Raw genomic sequence first — 17850 nt, forward strand, 5'->3', positions numbered from 1 at the left:
AGATGATAGATCAGGAAAGAAAGAAAGAAAGAAAGAAAGAAAGAAAGAAAGAAAGAAAGAAAGAAAGAAAGAAAGAAAGAAAGAAAGATTAGATAGATTAGATAGATCAGGAAAGGAGAGAGTCAGCATACCGTTTCTAGAAATTGCAAAGAGACCTTTGGGAAACCCTGCTAAAGAAAAATACACAACAACAAGTCTAGAAATTCTGTTTGCTTTTCTTGAGAAAGAAAAATGATCATAGGAGCTATTGGGTGGTCTTGGGCCCTCTATAGAAAAATTTGCTAAGCATCCTTCATAAAACATATACAGCTTCATATATGGTAGCCATTGTTTTAATTATTACTTATCTCTCTGCATTAAAATAATTAAATATCAATAGTTGGAACTTGGAGTGTTTATTTCTCCCCTTTTGGGAGTGGAGAAATGCATGTCTCTTTTTAGTTTAAAATGAGTAAAACCTCGTTTGCCTTCCTATGGACGACTGACCACCAAATTTTATTGCAGATGTGCTTTGAATATTTGGCAAATTTACTTATTATTTTTCCTCTGGGTGCATAGGTGGGGCTTCTGGGAATTCAGATGTTGTGGACACATGATTCAGAAGAGGCTTTACATAATGCAAAAGATGACAGGAAAATCATGCAGGTGACCAATCAGAAATTTTTGGATATTCTGAATATTCTCATCAGTCAGACAACACATGACCTAAGCAAGTTTGACAGAGTGAAGTTTGAAACTCTGATAACCATCCATGTGCACCAGAGAGATATTTTTGATGACTTGGTAAAGTATCTTTGTTTTTTAAAGTGATTCAGTGTACTAATTAATAGTTCAGTGCTCCTAATAATGAATAATTAGTATTATATATATTCCCTAACTTGTGTGAACTTTCCATCTACTTGGTCTTTTTCCACAACTGTCTTTCTATATACCATGTCTACAAATATGTATATTTGTGGTTTAAACAACCTTATGTGTATACTCACATTTGGCATTGTGAAAGTCTGGAACCAACTGATGTGAGGTGAACTAACTACTCGTTCTGTTACACCAAATAACCAGGGGCATGATACAATTTAGGTAGGATTGGTCATGAATCATTTGCTCCATTAAGAAAGAAGTCTTGATCAAAGAGAATCAAGCTTCAGAAAAGTTTCATGGATATTTGTCTGATTAACAGTGTCCCACAGGGCATCATGGGCTTGATGTGGACAAGGTTCTGTAGGGTAAGAGTAGGTGGGGTGGTATTTGAATTCCCTTCAGAAACAGGACTCTAACCAGCAGCCTTGAGTGAGACAAAGTTCTCCGAAAGCAGTGGTTATCATTGTAGGGTAGGGACCTACGTGCCACCATTTGATATACCGCCATTTGACTATCTTTGTCTTTAACTACTATTGCTTTATTTGATTTGATTTGATTCATCTTAAAGGTATCTCTTCTTCACCAGAGACGTGTAATTCATGCAACTTGGGTTTTTTTTTTTACACAATATGATCACAGACTACTTGTTTCAAGCTTGTGTCAAAAGTTCTGATCAGATAGGTAATATTTATGGAAGGCTGAGAAGGACATGCAGTCCGTTTATTCCCCTGGAATCTAGACCCTCGCTTCTCAAAAGTATTATATACCAACCAGTTGCATTAGCATCTCCTGTGAGCTGGTTAGAAAAGCAGAATCTCCAGTCCCCTCCCCCGCCCCACCCTCTACTTAATCAGAATCTGCATTTCAAAATTCCCAGGTGATTGATATGCATGTTAAAGTTGACCAAACACTGCTCTAGGGTTTGTCTCTGGATCTTCCAGTCAATCTAATCATCAGAGAGCTGCATACTCAGACCGTATTTCTTTGGCCTTCTACAGATTTGCTTTCACCAAATTGCAGTTACTGTCACACTTTGACTTTATTTGAAGTCCACCTCAAGAACTCCTATGGAATCCATTACTGTATCTGCTAAAGGCGTGCCATTTAGGGTGTTGTCTGTACATCCCTCGCGGACTCTTTAAGCTGAAATCCAATGGAAGAAATTTCTTTTAAATTTAAGTGCTGAGCAAAGTTTTACTTTACATGCAGAATGGAGTTTTAAAAAGAAAAAAAACCCATACACAGTTAAAGCCACGAAACTGTTTTCTTTTTGTCTTAACTACTGTTGAACTCCTGGTCCCTCTGCATCCCAAGTAAAATGAGATCTCATGGCCAGCATGTTTGCATTTTATTTTTCTGTGTGTGATGCTTAGAACAGCCTGGTATATGGTAAGAACTCAACAAATAGTAGCTATTCTTTCTTCTTCATCTTCTGTTGCCTCCTCACCATCTTCATGGATTACTGAGACTAGCTAGTTAGTTGATGGCCTCTCCATGGCTGCAGGTCCTGTGTTGGGGAGCAGAGTCCCCAGGGATGGCACTGGATCATGTCACCTGACAGTTGCACTTTAAGGTGATGAATCCAAACTGTGATTTCTGCTGGAAGCCAGAATTCTTAGCTGCAGGGGGAAAGCAAGGTCATCACAAACAATGAAACAATGACAAAAAGCAGGACTGTTAAATAGGGTGGAGACTTGATTAGTTAGAGATCAGGTACATTGCAGGGTTGCCAAGGGTCAAGCCGAATGACCTGGAAGAGGGACCGAGTTTAAGAGCAGTGAAGGGGATCATTTGCCTCTTTCCCGTGTTGATTCTCCTGAGTGGGCAGGACCAAGTTTTCTCCAAGGTTGTCCATGGAAAATCATGAAGCACCTGAGAACGTGGTTGTGGCAGGATGTTATTCCTAAATGTGCTTCCCTGGTTTCTATCACTTGCATGTATGGCTGTGGGGAGCCCAGTACCTCGTGCCCATAGGGGTAGACTGATGATCCGGCAGGTTGGTTGGTTTGGCCACAGTGCTGGTGGAGGAAGGCACTTGTGCATATATGACAGTGTATCTTCCTGCTTAATCCCCTCAGTGGCTTCCCTTTGCCATGAGAACACTGCCCAACGCTGTTTCCGTGTCCCGTGAAGCCTCAACTCTTTCTCTGTCTCAAGACTCCTGGATGCCTCAGCTGTGCTGAACTTCTTTGAGTTCCTTGAACATGCAACCAGGTCTCCTGGGTCTTTGCCTAAAACATTGTGCCCTCTTTTTTAAAATTTGCTTTCATTTTATTTCCCTTGGTGATTCCTACTATTTTTCCAGGTTTTAGTTTGAATATTTCTTTCTCCAAGTATCCCTCTCAGCCTTCCCTAGTCTACGTTAGGTCCTCTTGCTACATATTTCCATGAACCCTGAATTTCTTTTCATATTTTATTCCAATTATTTGTTTATCTGTTTGTCTTTTGTCTTTTTTTGATCAGCTTCAGAAGACAAGAACCATTGTCTGTCTTTGTTCACCGAGCACAGTGTCGGGCCTAAGGAGGGACTCTATAGATATATGTTAAATAAATGAACCAGTTCGTGAATGAGTGAATAAAAACTGCCTACATGCTTGTGTTTTGTGCTATTGCAATTCAGTATGTAATCTCTTTGTATTTCATGTTTTTAAGGTAAAAATGCATATCAAATCAGTTACTGATTTTGAATGGCTAAAACAGAGTAGATTTTATTTTAAGGAAGACTTGGATCAAACTGTAGTGTCTATTACAGATGTGGATTTTATTTACCAAAATGAATTTCTGGGATGCACTGATCGTCTTGTTATCACTCCATTAACAGATAGGTAGGAACTGAGTTTTTGTTATTCCATTAAAAAAATTCTTTTTAATGTTTATTTATTTTGAGAGAGAGAGAGAGAGAGAACATGAAGAGGGGAGGGGCAGAGAGAGAGAGGGAGAGACAGAATCCCAAGCAGGCTCCACGCTGTCAGTGCAGAGCCCAACGTGGGGCTCAAACTCATGAACTGTGAGATCATGACCAAGAGTCTGATGCTTAACTGATTGAGCCACCCATGCGCCTCTTGTTATTCCATTTTGTAATTAAATGATGTACTTAAAATTGTTTTAAAATTGCATCTGAGAGGTGCCTGGGTGGCTTAATCTGTTGAGCATCTGACTCTTGATTTGGGCTCAGCTCATGGTCTTATATTGAGCCCCACATTGGACTCTGCACTGAGTGTGGAGCCTGCTTAAGATTCTCTCTCTCTCTCTCTCTCTCTCTCTCTCTCTCTCTCTCTCTCTGTCTCTCTCTTCCTTTTCCCCTCTCTCTGACTCGTGTGCTCTCTCTAAAACAAAACAAAACAAAAAGTTGCATTTGAAATATTAACAAAAGCATATTGCTGTCAGGTTAGGTCCATGCTAGCTCATCAAAGTCAGTCTACCAATGAAATAACCATAGCTGTTACTTAAACGTACATGTACATTAAGTTTTTGTGAAGTAAAAAAGATACAAGAATGAAAGCAAGTTAGAATGCTGACTAAGAGAGTAATGTAGTAATGAATGACAACAAGCTGGAAGAACCTCTCTGGCACCATAAACGAAGTCATTAGAATTGTAAAGAAGGAAGGGACCTTGGAGATGATGTAATTTGGCCTCCTGGTTTTCCAAGTGTGGAGATTGATGCCTAAAGTGAAGGTCCTTGGCCAGGTACAAATAATCAGCCAATGGCCGATCTCCTCACAGTTCTTTCTTTCCAATGCGTGACACCAGACAAAACTGGGCCTTATTCATCTCTGCATATCCTCCAACACCCAGTTCAATACGCTGTGCATAGAACATGCTCAATAAGGGGTCGCCTGGGGGGCTCAGTTGGTTAAGCATCCGTCTTCGGCTCAGGTCATGATCTCACAGCTCCTGAGTTCAAGCCCGCCGTCAGGCTCTGTGCTGACAGCTAGGAGCCTGGAACCTGCTTCGGATTCTGTGTCTCCCTGTCTCTGGCCCTCCTCTGCTTGTGGGCCCACACACACACACTCTCTCTCTCAAGAATAAATAAACATTAAAAAATAAAAAAAAAAAGAAGATGCTCAATCAGTATTTGTAGAATTGACTTGGGTCATAGAACAGTTAGTTCTGCGGTTACTTTAAATAGGGCTGCATGATTATGACACAGATTACATCTTTACTGTCCTCTTGATTCATCCAACCCCCTTCTATATGCCCAGTGCCCTTGTAGCATAAACTTGTCAATGTGTTTCCTCTTCCACCAAGCTCCATTCAGTTTTACTTAGATCTGGAACAAATATAACCGAAGCTGCATCATAGATACAAGTAGATTCATTATATTATTCTTTACACTTACCTAAACGAGTGAAACATTTCGTAGTAAGATGATTTATTTGCCACGGTGTGCTGGAGTTGGCTTGTACCAGCTTGTGAGAGTCAACTGTGTGCATCTCTTCCCAAGTTTGTGGGATCACATCGGTAGCTTGTCATTGGCCCTGGTGGAAGTATTTGGACCACAGAAATCAGCAAACATGAGAATCAGATTGATTTATTTTTTTCCTGGAGTTGTTCAATATCCACCAGTATAGCACTGCTTGTTTGGTCCTCTGCCTCACGATTTATCCTGACCACAGTAGAAGGAAGGCCTAAAAGTTTTTTTTTTTTTTAAGTTTATTTATTTATTTTGAGAGACAGAGAGAGAGAGAGAGAGCACACGAGTGTGGAAGGGGCAGAGAAAGGGAGAGAGAGAGAGAATCCCAAGCATCGTCAGTACAGAGCCTGATGCAAGGCTCAAACTCAGGCACCGTGAGATCATGACCTGAGCTGAAGTTGGAAGCTTAATAAACTGGGCCATCCAGGTACCCCAGGCCTGAAGATTTTAAGTCAGGGTTGAGGAGTTTAAAAAGTTTGTCTCAGGGGTGCCTGGGTAGCTCAGTCAGTTGAGTGGCCGACTCTTGATTTTGGCTCAGGTCATGATCTCACAGTTCATGGGATCATGAGCCCCACATTGGGCTGGGCTCTGCACTGACAACATGGAACCCCCTTGGGATTCTCTCTCTCCCTCCCTTTCTCCCTTTCTGCCCCTCCCCCACTCGTGCATGCACACATGCTCTTTCTGTCTCTCTCAAAATAAAAAAAATAAAATAATAAAAAAGGAAAGTTTGTCCCAAGAAATGTTTTTAAAATTTTTTTTAACATTTATTTATTTTTGAGAGACAGAGAGCACAAGTGGGGGAGGGGCAGAGAGAGAAGGAGACACAGAATCCCAAGCAGGCTCCAGGCTCTGAACTGTTAGCACAGAGCCCCACGAACTGTGAGATCATGTCGTGAGCTGAAGTCAGCTGCTTAACTGACTGAGCTACCCAGGCGCCCCTGTCCTAAAAAAGTTTGTAATCACTGCACTACTTTTAATGGATATCAAGTACTCTAGCCTTGTTTGGTTGACTCTTTTAAGTGGGGGGCTCAAATTCTAAAATAAATAGGCCCATTCCAGTCACATTCGACTTTGACTTGTGCCTACTGTAACAATGTGTTATCCCGTACTCATGGTGCTTTATCTGATTCACGTCTGCAGGTGCTATATCACTTTAGCCCAGGCTTTGGGAATGAACATGGGAGGAGCTCCGGCAGGACCCGCGGGCACTGGCAAAACAGAAACCACGAAAGACATGGGAAGGTGTTTGGGAAAATATGTGGTTGTGTTTAACTGCTCAGATCAAATGGATTTCAGAGGGCTCGGAAGGATTTTTAAAGGTAAGTGTCAAACACAGTTAAATTACTTTTGGTGAATGTATTTTTATTGCACTTTAACATTATTTTCTCATAAAACCTAAAGTGATATTATCCCATGTAACTGAAATTAGTATAGGTTGATGCATGTAATACTGCCATTCTTTTTTCTGGGTCAAGAATGGCTGGATATCGTCAGTTTCATACGGTTCAATACTGTTGCTGGCACTCTAGTCCATGAGTTGAATGTGTATTAGATTGTGAAAATGAAATCAATTTGTTATTGCCTGAAACAATGGTGGAGGGGATAAGATCAAGATAGCAAACCCATGACACATGCGGTTCCCCCTTCCTGCATTAGATCCTGCTGAAATGAAAGATCTCATTTAGAGCATAACTCAGAGCCGAGATTGATAAATAGACCAGTGGAATATAATAGAGAATGCAGAAATGGGCCAAGGACACTTGACGTATGGCAAAGGTGGTATTGTAAATCAGTGATGAAGGGATAGACTTTACAATGAATCATCCTGGGGCAAGAGATGATTAGTATTTAACAAAGGAAATTGGATCCCTACATATATAAAAACTGGATGCCTACACCATATATAAAAATCAGTTCTGGGAATTAAAGAACTGACCTGAGTGTGGTCCGCAAAACCATATGGTTTTTAGAAGGTAATAAATGAAAATATCTTTGTTCTCAGAGAAAGGGATTTTTAATACAAAAATCACAAGCCACAAAGGAAAGATTGGTACATTGCTTACTCTAAATTAAAAACTTCTGGGGACACCTGGGTGGCTTAGTCCATTGAGCATCCAACTTTGGCTCAGGGCGTGATCTCACAGTTTGTGAGTTCAAGCCCTACATTGGGCTCTGTGCTGACAGAGCAGAGCCTGCTTTAGATCCTCTGTCCCCCTCTCTCTCTTCCTCTCCCACACTCATGCTCTCCCAAAAATAAATAAAACATGCTATTTCTAGGTCATAGGGTCGTTCTATTTTTAATTTTTTGAGGAGCCTCCAGAAATAAACAAACATAAATAAAACATTAAAAAATAGTGGATTAGATCTATGTGTATTTGCTTAGATAAATCTCAGAAAAATAATACTGGCCAAATAAATCAAGTTTCAGGAAGATATATACAGTATTTTATAGACCTATACATGTAGATAGATACATATAAATCTTGAATACACAAAATATATAGTGTCCATGAATATATGCAAGTGAGCAGTAGTTTATTTTTTAAAGGTTTTTTAAAATGTTTATTTATTTTTGAGAGAGAGAGAGAGAGTGTGTGAGTGTGGGAGGGGCAGAGAGAGAAGGAGACACAGATTCTGAAGCAGGCTCCAGGCTCTGAGCTGTCAGCACAGAGCCTGACGCCGGGCTCGAACCCACGAACCGTGAGATCATGACCTGAGCCTAAGTCGGACGCTTAACCAATTGAACCACGCAGGCGCCCACGAGCAGTAGTTTAAAGCACACCTGGAACCACTGGCATCAAATTCAGGACAGAGGTTCCCTCTGGAGAAGGAGGGAGTGTGAATCCAAAGAATCATACATGGATGTGAACTGTGGTTCTAATATTTTATTCTTTAGAATAAAATCTGAAGCAAATTGTTAAGATTTGATAGGTAGGTGCTTGGGTATACATTATATTATTCTTTATAGTTGCCTGTTAAACATTTTTGAGCCCTGAAAATCATGTCCTGATCAAAGAGAAGGGTTCTTCTGTGGATCACTCTCAGCTTGAAGGTTGGGGATGGTTGAGAGCAGCCAACAGAGCACAAGGTAAATCCTATAGTGCCACCAAATGATAGGAGATGACAGAGAAAAAAGAAAAGGAAGTGGCTGGCTCCGGTGTTTCCTTTGCATAAACGATGTTGCACAGCTTTCTGAAGCGGGAGTCCTGTCACAGATAAACTTCGGATAGGGGCTCGTGTCAGAGAGGCAAACCGCCCACCCAGGACAGGCTGCGAGCCCCAGACCCCGAGGGGAAGCTCTCATGCCTCTCCAGTTCCTTCCTCCAAATCACAGGCAGAGGTCCTACAAACAGAGATTGGCATCTGAGATAAGGAAACATAGAGATACAAAGATACAGAGATAACAATACAAAGGTAACAAAGTCTCGTAAAATATCTGAAGAAATGAGGGAGGCGCCCCAAACAGCCGAGAGACCGCTAAAGTGATTAATAGAGGAAACAGAAGAAAAGAGTAAATAAAATCATTAGCTTCAGAGGGATTCAATAATTTATAACATACAACTGATGGAAGAAAGACAGGCTGCTATGAACAAAGTAACAGTTGGAATAACATGAAATTGAAAACGTGAATTAATTAAAAACCTCTTTTGAGTTAAACTGTCTAGCCAAGAGAATAAATACATTGAATACAAGAGAAAGAAATGGGAGGTTTGACAGAAAAGCCTAAGGGTAATAGGGATACATATAAAAGTTCCAACATCTGTATAATGGAAACGCCCAAAGGAGAGAGAAGAAAAACTGGGGCGAGGGGACAGTAATAAAAGAAAGAAGAACATTTTATGCAGCTGAAGATAATGAAGGTTTTCATCCTTAAGAGATTAGATAGGAGTAATGTTCATAACATGGAAGTCTTTCTTTGTATTGAGTTTTGAAGGGAATAAATAAAAATCCTTTGACCGTTTTCTATCTCACCCTGCATCCCCTTGTATCTGTCATTGCAACAAGAAAGAAACAGAATAATCTGATGCAGACAGGGCATGCCTTATTTTGTCTGTTTCCCCAAACGTGGCTCCTTCAGCCTCCTTCCCCACTGAATCCAGTTTTATCATCTTCCAGCATTCCTGGGTGTGATGACGTGTCTATTCTTTCATTTTGGCAGTGCCCTATTTTCATGATGATGTACAAATAATTAAACCCCTTTATATCACTGGAATTAAATATGTCTTTATAAACAGCCAGATATGAAACTTTATATAAATTGTATTTCTATATAGAATTGTTTGAGAGCACTTTAGAGAAATGATTGCTACCAAGAAGGTGTATTACAAAAGAAACCTTTTGAAATTAATCCTTTTTCATACCAGGTCTTGCACAATCAGGTTCTTGGGGCTGTTTTGATGAGTTTAACAGAATAGAATTGCCTGTATTATCAGTGGCAGCCCAACAGATTTATATTGTTCTGACAGCAAGAAAAGAGAGAAAAAAACAGTTCATTTTCTCTGATGGTGATTGTGTTGATTTGAATCCAGAATTTGGAATTTTCCTAACAATGGTAAGAATGTGGTCTTTAAATGCAATTCTATTGGTTTAATTGCTATAGACTTAAATGAAATAAAGCATATATTAATTAGTAAATCAATGACTATTCAGAGGTCATGAGCTATTCCCTCTTGTCATATGATTTTTTGAGTAGTAAAAATAACCTTGAGAGAAGATGAAATAGCAAAATGTTAATGATAATACTAGCTACTGTTTAGTGAGCACTTATTATGTGTAAGGTCCTGGGCTAAATGTTTTCTGTATTATATCAGACAGGCTAGCCACAGTGACAATCCCCAAATCTCAGTGGCTCAAAACCTCAAAGATTTATTTCTCTCTCATGTCGCATGTCTATTGTAGGTTGATGAACACACCTAACTTCAAAAGAACAGGCAAATGTAGTCCTGTACCTCATTTGTATGGTGGATGTTGTAACTGAGTTATCTCAGGCTCAGAGAGATTTAAAAACCTGTTCAAGTCTCGTAGCCAGTTAGAGAAAGAGGTTATTGTCTGTCTAATGTCAAAATCTAACTACTTAACCTTTGCACTTGGGTTTTTCTCTGACACATAATAAAGGATGATGGAAATGATTTAAAATAGCCAAAGTAATTCACCAAAAACCTGTAACAATTGTAACAAATTCAGTTACCATGTGATTGAGGGCAATGTGTTGTGATACATTTAGTAAAGAAAGAAAACCAAAAGCATGAATAAGTAGAAAAGTCTGTGAATTGTAAAAGTGATGTTAATGTTGAACCAGTTTTATTTAATGTTTTTGTATGTTTTCTATATAGTTAAATCTTTATGTTGCAAGATAACACAACGTAATCTGAATTTTAAATGTCTCAGTGGACAAAGATTATAGAAAGTAAAATTAGGAAATTTTCTGATAAGCTTTATTATAAGCAAACATAAGCAAAACACTCAGGGGTAAATAATAATAATCCAGAAGTGATTAGTTACTATAACTCAGGAAATGGGATGAAAAGTTTTATTGTGTGATACTGTGGTGGAGAATAATTTAAAAGAAGAGTAACATTTCCCTTGGATTAAGAATAATATTGGAAATATCAATTAAGTATTACATTAGACTGTAAATAACTGAGACATGAAAAATAGTAGCTTAACACATAAAGATTTATTCTCTTAAGATCCTTCTATGTTTCTACACCATCATGATTTTTATCTTCAAGTCACCTTTATAACCCAAGATGCTACAGAAGCACCTCTGTTTTGCTGTAGCCAATTGATTGAATCAACTCCCTTCAAACAAGCATCGTATTATGTGCCCCTTTGCATCTTCCAGTGTCAAATATAATCACACCAACTGCAAGGCAGGCTAGGAAATGTAGTGTTTTATCTGGGTGGTGATGCACCCAGTTTGCAACTGGGGTTCTGTGACTGAGAAAAGAGACAAGAAGAAATATTGAGAGGCAGCTAGTAACTTCTGTATTCCCAGGACTGAGGAAGGTATCTGGCCAATGGACAGTGCCCACGAAATGCTTAGGGACTGAAGGCTTCTTAATGTACTTTCCTAAAATAACTAACCCCTCTTTGCCTGACTAGTCTTTGAATCCCTAACCTCTCCCCTGGAACTGTTGGGTCTGATGTACTCAACCTGTTGCTATTCGTGAGGCCCTAGCTTCCTTTCCTCTTCTACTTTTGTCCTTTTCAATTTTTTCCCCACCATTCCCATCTTTATTTCCCCACACTCCAATGGAGTTTTTTTTTTTCTTTTTTTTAAATCAGCCAGAGAACTCTATAATTCTGACCATGGAGAATGATGGAAAAGATAAAATAAGAATTACCTAAGTAAACTGATCCATATGAAATCCTGAATTTTCTTCCTTTTTCAATAACCTATGTTAGACCATAATTACCCTGGTATTTATGTATCTTTCTTTTCTATTTTCTTAACCAATAGATACACAGAAGCTTAATTTTTGCTACATGAAGTGTGTGTGTGTGTGTGTGTGTGTGTGTGTGTGTATGAGTTTGTTAGTATAATGGAAATGGAAATTATGCATGAGGGGGTAATGTGACCTTAAAAAATATGGATAGTCCAATACATATTTTTGAGGCAGGAGGGACGTTTTATGAATCTAATGTTTTTCAATACCACCTTAGAATATGAACTAGGAATTTGAATGTGTTTGTATTCATGAAATGAACATTACATCAATAATTTAAAATAATTTTAACTTTTAGAACCCTGGGTATGCTGGGCGCCAGGAACTACCAGAAAACTTAAAAATTCAGTTTAGAACTGTTGCTATGATGGTTCCAGATAGACAGGTAGGCACCGGGATTTGGAAGCATAATATGATTTATGTTCTTGTTTTTCTCTAAATTGTTGAAAAATCTCACGACCTTAATTTTCAGATCATTATGCGAGTTAAACTTGCAAGCTGTGGTTTTCTTGAAAACATCGTCTTGGCTCAAAAGTTTTACGTTCTTTACAAACTCTGCGAAGAGCAACTTACCAAACAGGTAACTTTGTAAATCAGTCTTTTCCCTAGCTGTAGAACGTGATTTTTTTTACTTGGCAGTTTTACCCTGATAGATGTTAATCAGTGAGTTAAAAAAAATATCAACTCTTTTGTAAGATATATTTATAATTATGTATGTATGTGTTTTTAAAATTTTTTAGTTTGAAATGATTATGGAGTCTCAGTGAAGTTGCAAAGAAAGGTAGAGGGGGTCTTGTGAACCCTGCTTCCGCATGGTTGACATTTTGTAACAACAGTACAATTATAAATGACAAAACCGGAAAACAGATGTGGGTACAATCCACAGAGTTTAAGAGTTTGCCAGTTATGTATGCACATATGTAGTGTAGTGTAGTGTGTGTGTGTGTGTGTGTGTTAGTACTATGCAATTATGTCACGTGCAGATTCATGTAACCTCCACCTCGATCAGCAAACAGGACTGTTCTGTCTCTGCTACCCCTTCATAGCCACACCCACCACCCTTCCGAATCCCTAACCGCTCGCAGCCCCTATTTTCCCTCCATCTCTATAACTTTGTTATTCCAAGAATGTTATAGACATGGAATCACAGAGTGTGTAACCAACAGGGCAAATTTAAATCTGTTTACTGTGAGGCATCTGGGTGGCTCAGCCAGTTAAGTGTCTGGGTTCTGCTCAGGTCAAGATCTCATGGTTTGAGAGTTTGAGCCCCGTGTCAGTCTCTGCACTGACAGTGCGGAGCCTGCTTGGGATTCTCTCTCTCTCTCTCTCTCTCTCTCTCTCTCTCTCTCTCTCTGCTCCTACCCCACTTGTGCGCACGCCCTCTGTCTCTCAAAAATAAATACATAAACTTAAAACTAATCTGCAGTCAAAGGAAAGGTGAAAGACTTGAGCTCATAGAACTTTGAAGCTGAGCCCCTGCACACAGCAGTGTTTACAGATCAGCATATCCACCTATGTGTATACAGTGGGTCTGCATTTAGGATTGGTCAATTAAACAATCTTTTCTCCCCCCATCTTAGGTTCATTACGACTTTGGGTTGAGAAATATCCTATCTGTCTTGAGGACACTTGGATCTCAAAAAAGAGCCAGACCAGAAGACAGTGAACTAAGCACTGTCATGAGAGGACTGAGAGATATGAACCTTTCCAAACTGGTATCCTTCCCTTCCCTGAACTCGCTTCTCCTTCAGTATCCTTCCCTTCCCTGAACTCGCTTCTCCTTCAGTATCCTTCCCTTCCCCGAACTCGCTTCTCCTCCAAGATTCTCACCTGTTCTTTCCCCCACTTAGCCGAAATGAGGGGGTTTGGCTCAGCTGGAGCTGAGCATTAGTAACGACAGGGACAGTGGGTATGTGAAGCTAGCCCTGTGCTTCCAGAAGACAAAAAGTCTGTGACCTTGTATACCCAACATGGGCCCTTACCACTTGTGAACCATAAAACCATTGGTGGGTTCTGGCCCCCAAATTTCAGTCCAGACTTCTTTTTTGTTTTTTTATAATTGTGTCTTTAAAAAAATATTTTTATTTATTTTTGAGAGAGAGAATATGAGCAGGAGAGAGGTGGGGGGGGGCGGCGGCAGGGATAGAGGATGTGAAGCCGGCTCTGTGCTGACAGCAGAGAGCCTGGTGCGGGGCTCAAACTCACGAACTGTGAGATCATGGCCTGAGCTGAAGTTGGACGCTCAACCAACTGAGCCACCCAGGAGCCCCTTAGTCCAGTCTTCTACTATTATTTAGAATGTAACACAAATTCTAAACATGAAAGTCCAGGTTTCTTGGATTCACAGAGAACTATGAGAACTTTTGCTTTCTCAGAACACGTCTGAACTTACTTCAGCTATGTCTCTCCCCCGCCATTGACACCATTTCTGTTTTCCAAAAGTGCACTGAAAGTTTGCCATGAAGATGATAATAATTATCTTGCTGCTTTCACGCTTGTCACAATTATAGCCAGGTTCTTTGAAGTAGCTGACGGACAGGCGTGCGTGGGATTTATTCAAGGGCTTTTATGTGTTACATATTGTGTCAATGCCCTGGGAATACAATGTTGAGGAAGAAGTGGTTCTTAGGAAGCTCAGTTCTAGTTATAGAAACTAACAACTAACACCTGTGTAGTTCTTTAGTATTACAAAGCTTTTTCAGGGGTATTGTGTTGTTTGAGTCTCACAGCAACACTGTGGGATATGAATGGCTCGTGTGCTTATTGCCATCTTATGAGGGAACCAAGTTCGAAGGACTCAGCCACAATTATGGTCAGTTGAGAAGCTGGAACAAAAATCCACAAAACTTTCTGATGTCAAATCCTCTGTCCCTTCTAGTACACCTTAGTGCCTCCCTTGGTAATAGTATATTCTTGAAACAGCTACAAGAGAATTCCAGAAGGTGTCAGAAGAGTCCCAGAGGATAAGGAGAAATCAGAAGGGGGCAGCAGCTGGGAATGGGGTGATGGAGACGTTAAAGACATAGCAAATGAGGATTAGGGTCAGTTGACTGAAACCTACGGCTTATTAAGGATGGCAGAACACTGCTCTGATGGAGTGTTCCAGCCAATGTTGGATGAGCCGGGCAGTTTAAATGAAATCTTAATTTTATAATTAAATATAATTTTAATAGTTCTATTTTCATGGGGTTGGGACTACTAATTGCATATTTTTAAGGTTAATGCATACACCTATTTGTGACAAGCAGCACCTTCATGATAAAGTAGTGAGATCAAACCTTGAAGCCGCAGATTGTAGAGGATGTTGAATGCCAAAGAGCTTTGGGTACGATGCTGTAGGTAATGTGGATTCAGTGGTGGTGTTCAGGACTTGGGTCTACAGGACCCAAGTCTGGTTAGGAGAGTAATACATGATTTTCTGGGCATGCAGTGATAGTAAGGTGCCATGAGCTTCGTAACTGGTCAGTAATTATTTATTGACTGAAGAAGTAAATTTATTCTGCCATCTTAGGTTGATGAAGACGAACCCCTGTTCCTCAGCTTAATCAATGACCTGTTTCCAGGACTGCAGCTGGATAGTAGTACGTACGAGGAGCTGCAAGCTGCAGTGGCCAACCAGGTTCAGATAGAAGGTTTGATTAACCACCCGCCCTGGAATCTCAAACTTGTGCAGGTAAAGAAATTTTAATCTGTTATGCTAAGTGTGTGTTGTTAAAGATCGCCATTTGAAGAGAAGAGCTCAGGATATTAGTCTTAATGTAAATGCTGAAACTAAATTAATTTTTTAATGGTTATTTTTGAGAGAGAGAGAGAGACAGAGTGTGAGTGGGGGAGGGGGAGAGAGAGAGAGAGAGAGAGAGAGACAGACAGACAGACAGAACCCGAAGCAGGCTCGAGGCTCCGAGCTGTCAGCACAGAGCCTAACGCAGGGCTCAGACTCACAAACTGTGAGATCATGACCTGAGCCGAAGTTGGACGCTTAAACCACTGAGCCACCCGGGCGCCCCTGAAACTAAATTAAAACACATCATTGCAAGAAGAGTCCTCAGGAGGATGTGTTGGCCCCAGAGAGATAGTATGGCATTACCCTGCATGGCAGGAAACAAGCTGTAATTTACTACCTAGAGCTGGTATTAGGGCAGGTGGTAACTAGAATCTCAAGAACAGTTAGGAGAGGGTGACAAGTTATATAAAAAGCCGGGGAGATGGAATGATCTCACAAGCTTCTTGTGTCAGTCTGGCAATGTCACTCATAGCTGGGTACCTTCATGGGCATGGAGCCCGAGGAATCTGGGAGTGTCACTTTGCTTCTGTTTTGTGTGTGGTCAAGTTCACGCCTACCCTAACATCTAAATCCTTTGCCTGTGTCTCTTGGTATCTTTTTGCTCATTACATTTCATCCTTGTCAACCACCCACCAGTTAATCAGCAGAGGCAAGAAGGATTGGCAGAGATGCAGGAAGAAATCTCTATGGGCCTGATGTTTCAGGGGTATTTTCTAGGGCATTTGGAAATGAAGGAGCTGAAATTATGGAAAACGTTAAAAACTGCATGCAGAAAATAACAATTCTTATTTTAACTTGCCGGATAATAAGAAGTGCAAGTATATAAGACACATTCAAATTTTACAGGGAAATATATGAGGAAGAGTTTAAGTATTTTTCATCATCCATGTATTGAAAACCATTAAACACTTCTTTTAATTTCTGGGAAACTTTCCCAAATCTGTATGATATACATACTGAGTATACTGAGTACTAAAATCGTAGTCATTTCAATGGGTAGGGGACTAGAATATTGTCTTGTTACTCAGTGTCAACAGTGTTACTCTTGAATATAATGTTATGGGTAGTGTCTCTATTGCTTTTAAACTATGGGTTACTGTAGTAATACATTTCTACCTAAAATGTTAGAATAATTTAAATTCTGCCTCCTATAAGGTGTAAGTTTTTTTTTTTTTTGAGAGAGACAGAGAGAGGAGAAGAGGGGCAGAGGAGAGAGAGAGAGGTTCTTAAGCAGGGTGGAACTTGATCCCATGACCCTGGGATCATGACCTGAGCCAAAATCAAGAGTCTGATGCTCAACTGACTGAGCCACCCAGCCACCCAACTGCTACCTTTTAACTTATTTTTATTAAGAAAACAATAGAGAGGATGTTGTAACAGATACCATCTAGTTCTTAGCACATCTCCTTGAATCTCTTTTACCGTAACTATGTGCCCCTTTCTGGGCTATTCTAATAGCCCATATTCACTATTCTCTTCCAGAGGATTGGAGCCACTTTGTTAGCAGGCACAAATAGCAGTTAGTTAAGGACTGATGGGTGATGGAGTAGGAAATTCAAGTTCCCCTGCTTCCAGGTGGAATAAATGCAGGTGTAACTTACATTCCAGAGTACCCCCCAGGAACAGTGTTCAGGCTTCCCTGTACAGTATTTTGTCCTCAATAACACCTTCCCTGACTTCCCTTTCCTGTCTCGCGTCCCCCACTCCCTTACCAGTTTCTCCTGGGAGCACTTCTTGAATAAATCACTCATCTCAAGCTGGTCTTCCCCGTGATGGTTTGTGTTGCTGCTTTCCACCACCAGGGGGCGACATCATCACATTGAATACAGAGAAAGCGTGTGCGTGGAAAAACTTCTGCATCAGCAAGCCAAAATCACAAGGAATAGTAGTTTGAGAAGCAAAAACTAGATCCTGAGTTCATTATTTCCAAAACGTAATGCAAGTACCACAGTGTCATAATTTTCTCACTTAACGTTATTTTATAATGTGGTGCTAACTGGCTAGCCACGTCTAGTAAAAAAAAAAAAAATACCACTTTTTTTTCTCATCCCTTAGTGAACTAGTTACTTTTTTTAAAAATTTTTTTTAACGTTTATTTATTTTTGAGACAGAGAGAGACAGAGCATGAACGGGGGAGGGGCAGAGAGAGAGGGAGACACAGGATCTGAAACAGGCTCCAGGCTCTGAGCTGTCAGCACAGAGCCCCACGCGGGGCTCGAACTCACATACCGCGAGATCGTGACCTGAGCCGAAGTCGGTCGCTCAACGGACTGAGCCACCCAGGCGCCCCTGAACTAGTTACTTTTAATAGCTTATTGAAAGCTTTTTAAATTTCAGC

At 40.3% G+C, this 17850-nt stretch overlaps 1 protein-coding gene across 1 annotated transcript in view; it reads left to right on the plus strand.

Annotated features, from left to right (window-relative positions):
• DNAH8 (dynein axonemal heavy chain 8) overlaps nt 1-17850 on the plus strand; it is a 327851-nt gene that overhangs the window by 143532 nt on the left and 166469 nt on the right. The window contains exons 42-49 of the mRNA XM_043591305.1: nt 559-783; nt 3514-3686; nt 6420-6598; nt 9644-9831; nt 12027-12113; nt 12201-12308; nt 13309-13443; nt 15240-15401. Of these exons, the coding sequence (XP_043447240.1) occupies nt 559-783; nt 3514-3686; nt 6420-6598; nt 9644-9831; nt 12027-12113; nt 12201-12308; nt 13309-13443; nt 15240-15401 (1257 nt within the window). The remainder of the gene's footprint in view (nt 1-558; nt 784-3513; nt 3687-6419; nt 6599-9643; nt 9832-12026; nt 12114-12200; nt 12309-13308; nt 13444-15239; nt 15402-17850) is intronic.

This window comes from Prionailurus bengalensis, chromosome B2, assembly GCF_016509475.1.
Source record: "Prionailurus bengalensis isolate Pbe53 chromosome B2, Fcat_Pben_1.1_paternal_pri, whole genome shotgun sequence".
Taxonomy (NCBI): Eukaryota; Metazoa; Chordata; class Mammalia; order Carnivora; family Felidae; genus Prionailurus; species Prionailurus bengalensis.